At 44.6% G+C, this 12,617-nt stretch overlaps 1 protein-coding gene across 1 annotated transcript in view; it reads left to right on the top strand.

Moving 5' to 3' along the window:
- The first annotated feature begins 665 nt into the window (after window positions 1-665).
- Window positions 666-12,617, top strand: part of JAZF1 (JAZF zinc finger 1) — a 356,585-nt gene continuing 344,633 nt past the window's right edge. Inside the window, exon 1 of the mRNA XM_030932576.1 lies at window positions 666-1,015. Within this exon, the coding sequence (XP_030788436.1) occupies window positions 901-1,015 (115 nt within the window). The 5' untranslated portion in view covers window positions 666-900. The remainder of the gene's footprint in view (window positions 1,016-12,617) is intronic.

Here is a 12,617-nt window from a genome sequence, read left to right as displayed (position 1 = left end):
GAGGATGGGTTAATTATCACACCTGAGATGGTGGAGTGGGTGCAGTGGGGTGCTGTAATTTCGGGTGATTAAATTATTTTAGTTTTTGTTTTCCTAGAAGGAGCAGGGAGTATTAAAAACGTGGTACATATGTAAAACACAGGCAAATGCACTTGACAACCAAGCACTCTATTTTGAAATTTAAATAAAGCTAAGATTTTCTTCTGGCCTAGAGGGAAGCTTCATTAAAATCAATTAGTTAGTACAAACCTCCGGAGAATGCAGACTTTTTCTAAAGAAGGTTTAAAGAAGAAGGTGCACACAATTACCTTTCCCGGGTCCCCTGTGAATGTGTCACACCTAGACAGGTGGCTGAGTACAAAAAAATGTCCCCGAGAGGGGCCAGGGTAACTCCCTGAGTTCTCCTCGTAGGGAGGTAGGTGTAATTAATCCATGTGGGTGCATTCAGAACGTCATATACATAACCAAGGAGGCTCCAAACAGATGGCACGGATGGCAAGCTGTAAAGGGCAGGCCTAGCGAGATAAAGTTGGTGGCAGGGCTCGCAGGTGAGGCCTGGGTCCAGGCGCTGAGGTTGGGGCCGCACAGCTGTAGCCGCGCGCCCTGGTCCCTCCTCCCAGCTGCGGCGGCCTCCCCCCCCCGCCCCCGCCCCCGCCCTCCCCACGCCGCTCCCGACGCCGCCGCCGCAGCCGCCGCCTCCCCTCTGCCTCCCGGTGGCTCCTCGCTCTCCTTCCATCTCTCTCGCCCCCTCTCCCTCCGTCCCGTCCTCGCCGCTCCCCTCACCCCGCCTCTCTCCCCCTCCCCCAGCCCCTCCTCTCCTCACCCCACCCGGCCTCCCTCCCTCCCTCGCCCGCCCGGCCCTCGCAGAGCCGACACCAGGGGGGCTCTCGATGTAGCACCATGACAGGCATCGCCGCCGCCTCCTTCTTCTCCAATACCTGCCGATTCGGGGGCTGCGGACTCCACTTCCCCACCCTGGCCGACCTCATCGAGCACATCGAGGACAACCACATCGGTAAATGGCCCGGGGGTGGGCGGAGGTGCCAGGCGCGCGGAAACTCCTGCCTGGGCGGGGAGCCCCGGAATGGCCAGGGGTGGCCCGCAGTGAGGGAGGCAGCGGGCCGGGAAGGGCGCGTGCGAGCCCCGAGGTGGGGGTGGCGGGATGCGGGGGCGCGAGGTGCCGGGGGGGGGGGAGCGGGGGGGCGGGGAGCGGTCTGGGGTGGGGGAGGGGGCGGGCGCCCCGAGGTGCCGCGGGCGGGCGGGCGGCTGGGGGACTCAGGGGCGTGCACGCGGGCTGCGAAGTGGTGGGAGCGGGGAGCGCCGCGGCGGGGCGCGGGGTTGCGGCGGCGGGGCCGAGCGCCGGGGCGCGGGGCGGAGGGCGCGGCGGGCGGCGGGCGCTGGGCGCTAGGCAGGGGCGCGGAGTTAGTTAGCCCGGGTGGTCGGAGCAGCCCGAGGCGCTGAGGGCAGCGGAGGGCGGGCGCTGCACGCCGCCGGGCGCTTCCGCCCCGGCTCGAGCTGTCAGGGCTCGGCGGCGGCTGCAGCCGCGGGGAGGTGGAGCGGGGGGGCGGGGGTGGCTCCACCGCGGCAGCCATTCCGCTTCCTCCTCCCGCCGCCGCTGCCGCCGCCACTGCGTCCTGTCAGCGCCGGTTGCTAGGTGTGGTGCATCGGGAGGGGGCCGGGGCCGGCGGCCGCGGGCGGGGGCCCGGGCGCTTGCCCTCTCCCTGGGAGGCGGCCGAGCGACCCGGGCGGGGCCGGGGACGCGGGCCCGGGGGCTCTGGGTGCCCTCCCGTGCCCCGGCCTGGCGCAGACGCCCGGGCGCTGCGGGCTGAGGTCTTGGGTGCGCCCGCGGGCCGCGCCCAGCGCCCCGGGGTCGACGCGCCCTGGAGGCCCTTGCAGCGGCGTCCGCTGGAGAGCCACCCCCAGGGCCCATGGCCGGGCATTTAAATGCATCCCGGCTCTGCGATTTGCCTTTCTAATGGTGCTAGGCCCGAGGTGCGCTGGCTGCGCCCTGGGATCGGCGGCGGCCTGCGCAGTGCCCCAGTCCCGGGGGATGCCGGGGAGAGGGCGCCCCGCGGGGTGGCTACTTTCCCTTCACGCCTGGACCCCTGGACCTTTCAACAAGTCCTCTGATTTGCAAAAGTCCTTGCACACATTTTCACACTTCTATTCGGAACCCCTGCTAAGGGAGGTGGGCCGGGTGCATCTGGCTCAGGCGGTCCAACCACCTGCGGAAGGTGTGGTCGACGCCAGCGAATTGTCCTGCGTGGGCTGGAAGGTGAAGGGTCCGAGCGATGTCCCAATGGGACTGTCTAATCCAGAGAACTTGCCCCCAGGAAGTCCAAATGAATGCCATGGATTCAGCCATGTGGATGCAGCTCACGTTTCTACAAAGTTGAGAGAATAAATCACGACTGCTGTGTATTTATGCAGGAATAAAATGAGGCAGAACCCTATGCTCCTTTGCTTAGTATAGTGCTGTCTCTGCACACAGTGGGTGCTTAATAAGTGTTGAATGCCTGTTTAGAATGTGATTTGATGGGTCATCCGGAATAGGAGATAACATGGGAAACGTCTACAAAATGTCTTTCAGAAGAAAATTCTGTTGAGTAATTGTCCAGGTTTTGAAACTTTTCAAGTTTTCAGGTTTCCTTGTAATAGCTTCTTCCATTTCCTCTGCTAAAGATGTGACAGAAGAGCTGGGCAAGTTTTGGTAGTCTTAAAAGCAGTTTAATGGAGCAACAAATTTGCTGATTCATATCATGATTGAATAATCATTACTGAAAGTGCTTGAAAGTATTAAATCAGATTTTTCATGATGGCTAGTTTAAAATAAAGCGAAAACACTGGTACTGTGAAGTTCTGGTAGAAATGTTACTAATTTAAGTCCTTCCCCTTACTCCCAATAATAAGTAAAAAATAAGAAACATAAATAATGCTATAAATTCATATGTATGATATAAGTAATATAAATAAATAATATCTCTTGACTTAGGGAAGGCTGTCATTGCATATTCCATTCATTCTCGCTAACAGTTATTTCAGAATAAACTATAATTTATGTAAGCTGAGTAATAATTTTACCCCATTGCCTGCCGACTTAGACAAGCTGGTTAAAAGACAGTGTAAATTATATTTATTAAAATGTGTTAAAGACAGTTATCTTTCTTGAGGAGTTTGTATGAGATGGTTTAAAACTTGGTGAGTCATGAGGTTTTTTTAAGTGTAGAAATTGTCTTAATATTTTGCACACATTTTTTAAGAAGGTTACGAGTTTGATACATTTTCTAAAACTCAACTTTGAAGTAATGCTACCTCATTCCCAGAAGGCTAGTGTTATCCTTTTAATAGTGAAAATATGGAAAAATTAAGTTTACAGCAATAGCAGTGACCTAGGCGAACTGTGTCACAGGGCTAACACAGTTGAAAATAGTTTGAACCAGCAAACTTTATGAAAAGCAAATGTTAAAATGAACGAACACTTGCAATTCCCAGGATGAAGAGGCTCAAACTATTATACACCTCTGCTGGGGAGAGGCCCTTTACTATCAAAGGTAGCCCTATATGCAGAAAGAAGTAAGAGTTGATCTTAAGGAAGAATAAAAATATCCTGGTTAGTAGATAGTGTCATAATAATACACTTTTGATGAAGAGACATGGGTGAAAATATAAAGCATTTAGTAAAAGTTCTAGACTGGTATTGTTATGTGATATTTATCATTTGTAATTCAATCTATAAGAGTTTGGAGACTGTTGTTTTTAATGATTGACTTACTGATTTCATGTCTGTTGGTGAGTGGTTACATTAAAAAGATTCATGAAAAGAATAAGAGACGTGTTATTTTGCTTTTAATTTGTTCAGCAGTCTTGTTATTTAGCAACCGTGAGTATTAGAGATATGCTTAGGCGAGCTTTCCATTTTGGGGGCCTATCTGGGTTATTACCTTTAGCCGCTAGTAAAAACCCTTAAACAGCGATAAAATGAACATTTATGGGAATGTGGTGTGTTTCTTGCTTGGCAGATTTTTCAAGGCCTGTATTTTTCATTATCAAAGTATTATGTTTAGTTTGGATTAAGTAAGTACATTAAGTTGAGAATAACTCTCTGTTATCTTATACGTGTATGCTTAGCTTTGGTTTTTAACTATTTTCCTCTCCCCATAATGAACAAGGATTTGGGGCTTTGGAACCAAGGGAAGTGTGATTTTCACCATCCACTGTTTTAGCTCTTTTCCCTCCTGGAAGAGTGCTGTATTGGTGTTCCTGTTTTCTTTCTTGAATTTCACTGCTGGTTCAGTACTGGAGTACCTGTCTCGGTGTACATACTGAATATCCTAGCTAAAACTGTCCCCCAATCCCACTTAAATTTAAATTGCCTAGAAATCCCGTAGCCCTGCAGCTGTGAAGTGCTTCTCCATCAATTTTGTTATCAATTCATTCGCAGGTCTGGGTCTGTTACATGGAGATGGGAAAAGCAGGTCCAGATTTGCTTGCTTCTTGTTTTGAGTAGATATTTGAGTTTGTAGAAACACTCTTGGTATGAACATCCTAGATAGATGAAGTTAAACTGGTAACTGGGAATCTTAGAAACACCAGGAGCACTAAATTTAGCACTGAAGGTCGTGCCCCAGGCTCATGAAATGCCTGCTGCAACCCTGCATCCCAGTGCTGTGAAATCGTATGACTTTTCGTCTCAGAAACACAACTGTTGAATCATTCTTATTTGATTATTTGGTGCATTTTTAGAAGTACCTCTGCATTTTGAATTTATTTATGTAATAATATATTGAGTCCCTGCTTTATGCCAGGCAAAGTTATGAGCACTTGATATTTTTTGGTTTACAAAATGAAGATACCACTCTAGGAAGTTTATATTCTAGGGCAGGGGGCCGGACAATAAACAATTGAAGTATGTGATATACAGTATGTTGGGAGGTGGTTAATGATACGGAAAAGAGAAAAACTAGAGCAGGGTCCGGAGGGTTGGGAGGAGAAGGTATTGGAATTTTAAATAGATTGGTCAGGGTGGGCCTTGCCAAGAGGCTGATATGGGAGACAAAACCTCGAAGGAGGTGTGAGAGTGCACAGGCCCCAAGGCAGGACTGCACCACTTGAATAGAAACACAGGAATCTGACCCAATTCAGTTATTCGTGTGATAGTACCAGACTAGCAGGTCATTTAGAACTCTCCTCAGATGTTAGGACTCTCAGCTTTGCTATTGAAAGAGATTTCCCTGCAAGGGCCCAGTTAAGGGGCAGAGTCTCACTGACCAAGAATGGCTTGCATTAGCTATGACTTGGTTCTTAATCCCAAATATCAACAGATTTCTTATTGTGAGTCTCTACTTGTTAGTTTCCTCATCTCTAAAACCCAGGTAATAAAGCTATAGTGCTTCATTTCATAGTATAGATTTATAAACCATCTAATTAATAAAGGTCAAAGTTTCCCGAAAGAAAAATCAGGCCACTTACTATCAAAAATATAGAATTTAGCTCCTAAGATGATTTAGTAAATATTTGCATTATCTTCTCAAAGGAGCACTACAGTGTACTAAATAGATAAGTCATACAGTCTGTCATTGGCCCTTATTACTCCCACTTTTAGGTGAGCAAACTAAGGAACAGTTTATAATTGCCTAAGCTTTCGTGGCTGGTTTGTATGGTTTGGAGATTTGAATTTCAGACAGGTATGCAAAGCTGAGCCTATGCCAATTGCCAATTAGGTGAAGAACTCGACAGTCCCCTCCTCACCTCCCCTCATACGATTGGTCTGTGTTTCCTCCTTTAGAAAGTAACTGAACTCCACATGAAGGTCATCTGAGCAGTGGCATAGCGAACCCAGACTGCTTGGGGTTGAACACACATATCTGCCACTTGTCAGCCGTATGATCAGGGACAAATTAACCATACTGTGGCTCCTCTGTAAAATGAGGATAGTAGCAGCACCCATCTCACGGAGTGGTTAATGAGGATTAAGTGAGATAATATATGTGAAGTATTTATCTACAATAGTAAGTTGTCTACATCATGTAGTTTCTTGCCATTTGTGTATCTGCTAAATAAATATGTAATCCTACTGTCAAAGTCTACCTTCGAGATTAACATGGGCTGTATCCACCTATTTGTGGTGCTGTTTTGGGCATTTTATAACTGTGTGACATCATCGGGCTCTTCCTGGGAAGGACTGAGAATGGGAAATAGGAGACCCCTCAACAATCTAGCGCTAGTATTGCAGCCTCTGGCCACGTTCTCTGTTGTGTGGCCAGAGGCACTTTATACCCTGGCAGAGGCATTTGCCACAGTGGACTGGGAAAGTGGTGTCAAAGCTAGCGGCTTCCAACATGGTCTTTCCTTGTGGCCTGAATTTATTTGAAAAAATCCAGGACTAGAAAGAGGCACTGTGCCTTGGGCCTGTGGGTGCATTCCCTTGAGGACACTTCCTGTGGGGAGAAGGAATGACTGAAAGAATAAATGAATGAATGAAAGGCTTGTTGCTGCCTGCCCTGCTCTCTGCCTGCACCCTGTGGCTTGGCGGCAAGATCTCCCTGTTACTCCCAGGGTTCCCGAGAAGCCCCTAGGTGTAGTGCTAGGAGAAATTTTAAATGCATGTGCACACACACACACACACACACACACACACGCCATAGGCAGGATAAGGGAACCCGAAATCTGAAACTTCATGGCAGTCTCCAAAACTCTGTCTTCACTGGTTTTTCCATTAGCCTCTTCTCACCTGTAAACAGTCAGATCATCCTTTATAAAACATCACTGTTGAACATCCTGTCTCATAAGTTTCACAAGCTTCTAATTGTTTTCATTTGGTATACACATTTTCTGACATGTGACCGAAATGTACAGACACCAGAACTCTGCATGTAACTGGGTTGACAAAAACCTCCACGTTCTTCAGAAAATGGTTTCCTTTAGAGTTCATATATTTCGGAGATATCTCCTACGTTGACAGTTCTGGAAATACAAACTGACAGCTGTTTTGAGAAAACCCAATTCTTCCTGTATATGACAGTGAGGACGCCTTAAGGCTGGTACAGGCTGGTGACACTTGATGAGGGGCTTCCCTGGGACTGTTGAGAAGCCAGAGGCCTGGTATTATAGAGTATTGTTTCTGAATTCCTTAAAAATCCTACTTTTCTAGTTTTTGCTTCTAGGGCAAGAATCATACATACCCCACATTTCCTTATATTTCTCCACCCCATTCTTACCCCTGCCTTTAGACCTTAACAGTGCAGACGTGTCCTGCATACAAAGAAATACCTGCTGGATTGTAGATACACATTTTGTTTCCGTGTTGACCTGGCTAACGTATTAAATTGAAAAGTGTTCTTTATTTAGAATCTGTAGATGGGAAACCATAGATGTCAGAAATTCATTATGTGTGTATTTTTTAAAAGTGCCTTTCATTTAATATATTTAATTGGTGTAAAGAAAATTGTATTTTCCCCTCGCTGTAAGCACTGGAACATGGCAGTAGTTTTCACCTACTTTTTTTTTTTTTTTTTTTTTTTTTTTTAAAGCTAGCTGCAAGCAGGGACCAGATTAGTGGATATCCTCTCTAAGGGTGAAGTCTTTCCAATTGCTCTCAACTTTGGCAGGAGTCAGAGGGATTCTTCTAGGGTCACTAACAATAGACCGTCTGCCCAGCACCAGAGAGCACTGATAGCCCCTGATGGCCATTGTCCCTTGCCCGGCTCACCCACGGGCCTCCCAAGGAAGCACTGTTTATTGTCTGCCAGACTTCAATGGTGACTTTCGCCTGAGATAGACCTCCTTGAAGGGACATGGTCTGGATACCAGGTTAATAACACTGAAAAACTCACCATTTCTTTGGTATTATAGATATAATTGATATATAGAAATAAATAAATATATATTTTAGACACAAAGCCATATAGGATATCTAACACATATATAAATAATACATGTATATGTCTATACACATACCACATATATGTGTGTATGTATATCCATGTTTGTATATATATTTATGTGTGTGTATATATACATTTGTATTATACATTTTTTCCCTCTCTTTCTTTTAAGATCACCATGGATAGTGAGGACAGCCACACATTTTTTAGTATTTCTTAGATGTTAGTGTTTAAGACAGTACTTCCTATCTCTAAGGATTTGAAATTTATTTGGAGAGACCAGACATGTACAGACTGAGATAAATGATGAATAATAATAGGGACCACAGAGGCAGATTTATTGTGAAGTTAATGAAGCTCCAGCCCTAGCGCCCCTCACCTGTACAACACATTCCTTGCCATTTTTGAATATATTGCCAGGGCTCACCCAGCACTTTCCAGGGCCCTGGAGGAGCCCTAGCAGTGTATGTAGCTGGGCCTTCGTGGGATCATAACTGGTAAAATTGGAAGAAGATTTTAACAGCAATCACTTAATGTTTTTCTTTCTCATTCTGACTTCCCTGCTCTCACATTTCTGTTTGGGTTTGATGACATTGGACTTGAAAGTGCTTTTGAGATACAGCTAGAGGGAAGTCAAATTGGGGCCACATTTCGTTTGGGCTTAGTGGGATGTATTTATGCAGTTCACAGTTACCTCTGTGTCAAGTTATCCGTAGCCATCCTAGTGTAGAAATTGATTCATAGGATCACCACCCACTGTGCCAGCTCACCTGGGGTCCTTACACGAAGGGAGAGCCAGAACATTGCAGTGTTAATGGGTACCATGACATCTGCTGTGGGATGGTTTATGGTGTATGGAGCCAGGTCTGTGGAGAATTCTTTCACTTGTTAGATGTGTAAAATTCTACGTGGAGGATTCAGTTCTTATCTAAGTGTAGTCAGTATGAAAATTCTCTTCTTTTAGGAATATACTCAGTAATACAAATATACTATTAGAAATGCACTATTTGTAACGGGAATTCTGTGTTTAAGATTCTTGTTCATTTGACATGAATATGCCTGTTACCAAAAATGCTGACAACAAACTGGTTAATGAGTATCACTGATAAAAAGAATGTTTAAAGTTAGTCACTACATGAGAAAACTTGAAATGTCCTGGATTTTTATGACTCATGTGAAAGAAAATTAAGAGATGTGATTAGAGGTTTGATAACAATCCTAAAAATGTATATGTCATTGCCAATAAAGAACTATAAGGCTAAAAGTAAATTTTCTGAATTATCAATAATTAGGAATAAATTTTGATCACCCATGCTTGAGGGGAGATTGATTCATCTTTCTGCCCTGTAGAAATGGTATGAATATAAGTTTTTGTGATATGAGGATTCATCAGAGTATCCAGCCCAAAAGAAGTGTTTATAACAGTGTGTCAGGAAGTTAATTAATATACATACTGGGTTCTTTTCCTGGATTCTGATTTTAGGATGTTTTGGTATTGCAGCTTGTAAAATTTTGTGATTTGTTGTGATTTCTTAATCTCAATAAATAATCACTTTGGTAAACATTTTATAACATTCAATTTTTTTTTTTTCATAAGAAAAGTCTGAATCTGCAGGCCCACAAAACTTGGGTCTATTCCATGAGTTCCCAATTTGGGAATCATGACTATGTACCACAGACTGTGCTAAATAATTTTTGTATACTGTTTCATTGGCCCTCACAGCAAGCCTGTGAAGTAGACATTACCCCCATCCTATACATACTGCCTTCTCCTTCGGAGTTAAATGTGCTACCATATTAATTAAATACCACACCTAGTGAAATATGAACTAGAGTGTTTGTTTATATTGGTATAAAACAGAAATATTTTCCTTCAGGACAGAAAGCCTCTTTTACCTCAATAAATATCATTATTTTAATGGGCCTTTCCCTCTCTGTCCTGTAGCCCCTGCCCACAGCTGCACCAGCAGGGGTGTGCATTGAACTGTGTGGTCACCTCTTGTGCACTGTTTCCTCCCCCAGAAACTCAGGGTCTTGTCATCATCCTATCCTCCTCCCCAAGACGTGTTTTCAGAAATGGTACGAAAATAAAAATTGAGAAGTACTTTGGGCTGTGAAAAAAATAAATTACAAAGGTAACTTTGGACAGTGAAAAACATCTTTGAAATTAATTTCTGTAGGTTTGCATCTATGAGGGCTGTATATTTATGTGTTTATGGCATTGACACAAATACCGGTTATGCAGTTAGTCCAGTATAGTTTATATTAAGGGAATCTGAAAAAGACTTTTTTTAAAGCTGATTTAAAAAGGAAATTGATTTTCCTTGTTAAATTGCCAGGGGTATTTGGTACACAGGAGGCAGAGGCCTGGGTGGTGAGAAGCATGGACTGTGAAGCTACACAGAATTGGATTTTGAATCCTCCTGATCTCACTAACTTGAGCTTTTCAAACCTGAGCAGCTCTTGCAGTCTTATTTGTATGAGATAGTAATAGTATTATTTATTATTTGGGGGGGGTCCTGAGATTCATTTTCCTTTCACAGTACCTACTGGCTAGTTGCTTTAATATGCATTATACAGCGTTAGTCCCATGCAACACAGGAGGAAGCCAGGACATAGAGCAAAGAACAGCCAGGAAAATGCCTGGGGTAGCCAGGGCCAGCTTTGCTCCCAGGTGTGCCCGTATACTCAGTGCTTGCTCTTTACAGCCTAAGTTGTGATATTTTACAAGACGTTTGTTTTTTCATTGAAGGCTCTTCCGCACCTGAAGGTCTTGCAGAAATAAATACAGAAAGGCTGGATTTCCACCAAGAGCAGTGTGGATGGGAGCAATATGGATGGTTGATGAAATATGTTGATGCTGGTTGTCTGGTTGAGGTAGAAATGTTTTTGAATGTTTCAAGACTTCTGAAGAAAACAGTTAGGTAGGACAGGAGGGTCCATGAGCATCCCATCACAGTAACAACAATGAAAACAATACTTTGGCAGTTCTAAAATGGTTGTAATTACTGAATTGTCTAAAGATGCTAACTGGATTTCTCTCCCTCACTGATGATTATTTAAGGATAGGTTCTCCTGACAAACGCAATACCTAACCCTTTACACACACACACACACACACACACACACACACACACACACACATACACACACACACACACACACACACATCAACTTCTCTTTTACTTCAGATTTCCAAAATTAAAATCATGTAATTATGTTTGTGTACTTTATTTTATTATTATTTTCCAGACCGGGTCTTGGTATGTTGCCCAGGCTGATCTTGAACTTTTGGACTCCAGCGATCCTCCGCCTCAGCCTTCTGGTAACTGGGGTTGCAGGCACATGGCCCAGTGCTCAGCTCATGTACTTTATTTTAAAGATTTTTTTTTTTTTTTTTTGACCAACGGTACATACATACGGGGTCCAACTGTAAACATTGTGAATTAAGCACTGAAAACCCTCAGTACTCGTGGCCTATGTGTAGAGCCCTCACTGCTGGACGCCTCCCTGGTGCCATCCACACAGAGAGCACACGTCAAGTCCTGTCACTCCAGCACCAGACCTTAAATCGCTTCTGCAGGAGCACATCTGGGCTTAAAATTGAAGCACCCATTTTCTTACCTAATTCATTTAGCGAGAGCCTCTCGAATGCTAATTTAGCTGCCTGATTTTCCATATATGGCATAATTATGAAAGTAATGGCAAAAGCAGGGGAATCTGTAGAGACATACTTGTACAGTTTTCTGTTAAGTAAATTGAACACCATGGTAATGGGCATACATAAGCAGAAATTATGCCCAGGCTTCTAAGGTATCAAACATCACATGAAGGAAAAGGGGTTAAGTGTCTTTGTAAACCCAAGCTGAGTACTCCTTATGGAAAGCTGTGGCCTCAACAGTTCCCAGTTTACTTTTCCTAGGCCTCTCTTTTCCTCATTGAGCTCATCTCAGTTTACTTGAGAATCTGACTGGCTGGTGGACTGTGGAGTATGACTCATCTTCAGGACTGATAGCAAGTGTCACACAGGTGTTTCGCAGTCCTCGTGTAACTTAGAGATAGTTTAGGTTTTAGAGAGATGCCAAGTACATCTTTTAATAAGATCTTTCTGACACTAGACATCTGGAGTTTGGCATCAACTGAACCAAGTGGTTGATGATGTGTGATTTAAACTAATGTATCTCAATATTCTGCCCAGATTGGAAACTCCCTTTTATATGTTGGCTCCACTTTAGCACTTTCAGAGGCCCACACTGAAGTATTTGCTGTTAACATATGCAAACATCGCACAGAAAAATCAAGAGATTAACGTATAACGTTAAGTTATACATGCACTTCACTTCAGATATTAGAGTAAAGGAATCATCTTTTGTCAATCCCTGGAACTATCATGGCACCTTCAGTGGAATATATCTAACATAACTTGTAATGAGAATGATTCTCATCTGCGGCTTGTGGAAAATCAGCCTTATTGATCGATAAGTCACACCGTGTATGTTAGAGCTTACCCCAGTACTTTAACACATGGGTTGCCATTCAGAATCACTTGGGTGAAGCTGGGGGAGAAAAGGTTTCCCGGGTTCCATCCCCGGAGCTTCTGATGCAGTTGGCGTGGAACGGTCTGGGTCAGGGCCTATGTGTTCTTAGCCCTTCAGAGTTGATTCTAATGTGTGGCCAAGGTTGGGAACTCATTGGGTTACACTAATGAAATATCGAGCATTGGAAGGGTTGTGT

The sequence above is a fragment of the Rhinopithecus roxellana genome, chromosome 6, assembly GCF_007565055.1.
Source record: "Rhinopithecus roxellana isolate Shanxi Qingling chromosome 6, ASM756505v1, whole genome shotgun sequence".
Taxonomy (NCBI): domain Eukaryota; kingdom Metazoa; phylum Chordata; class Mammalia; order Primates; family Cercopithecidae; genus Rhinopithecus; species Rhinopithecus roxellana.
Note: the sequence above shows the minus strand (reverse complement) of the source record. Positions and strands in the feature narration are given on the sequence as shown.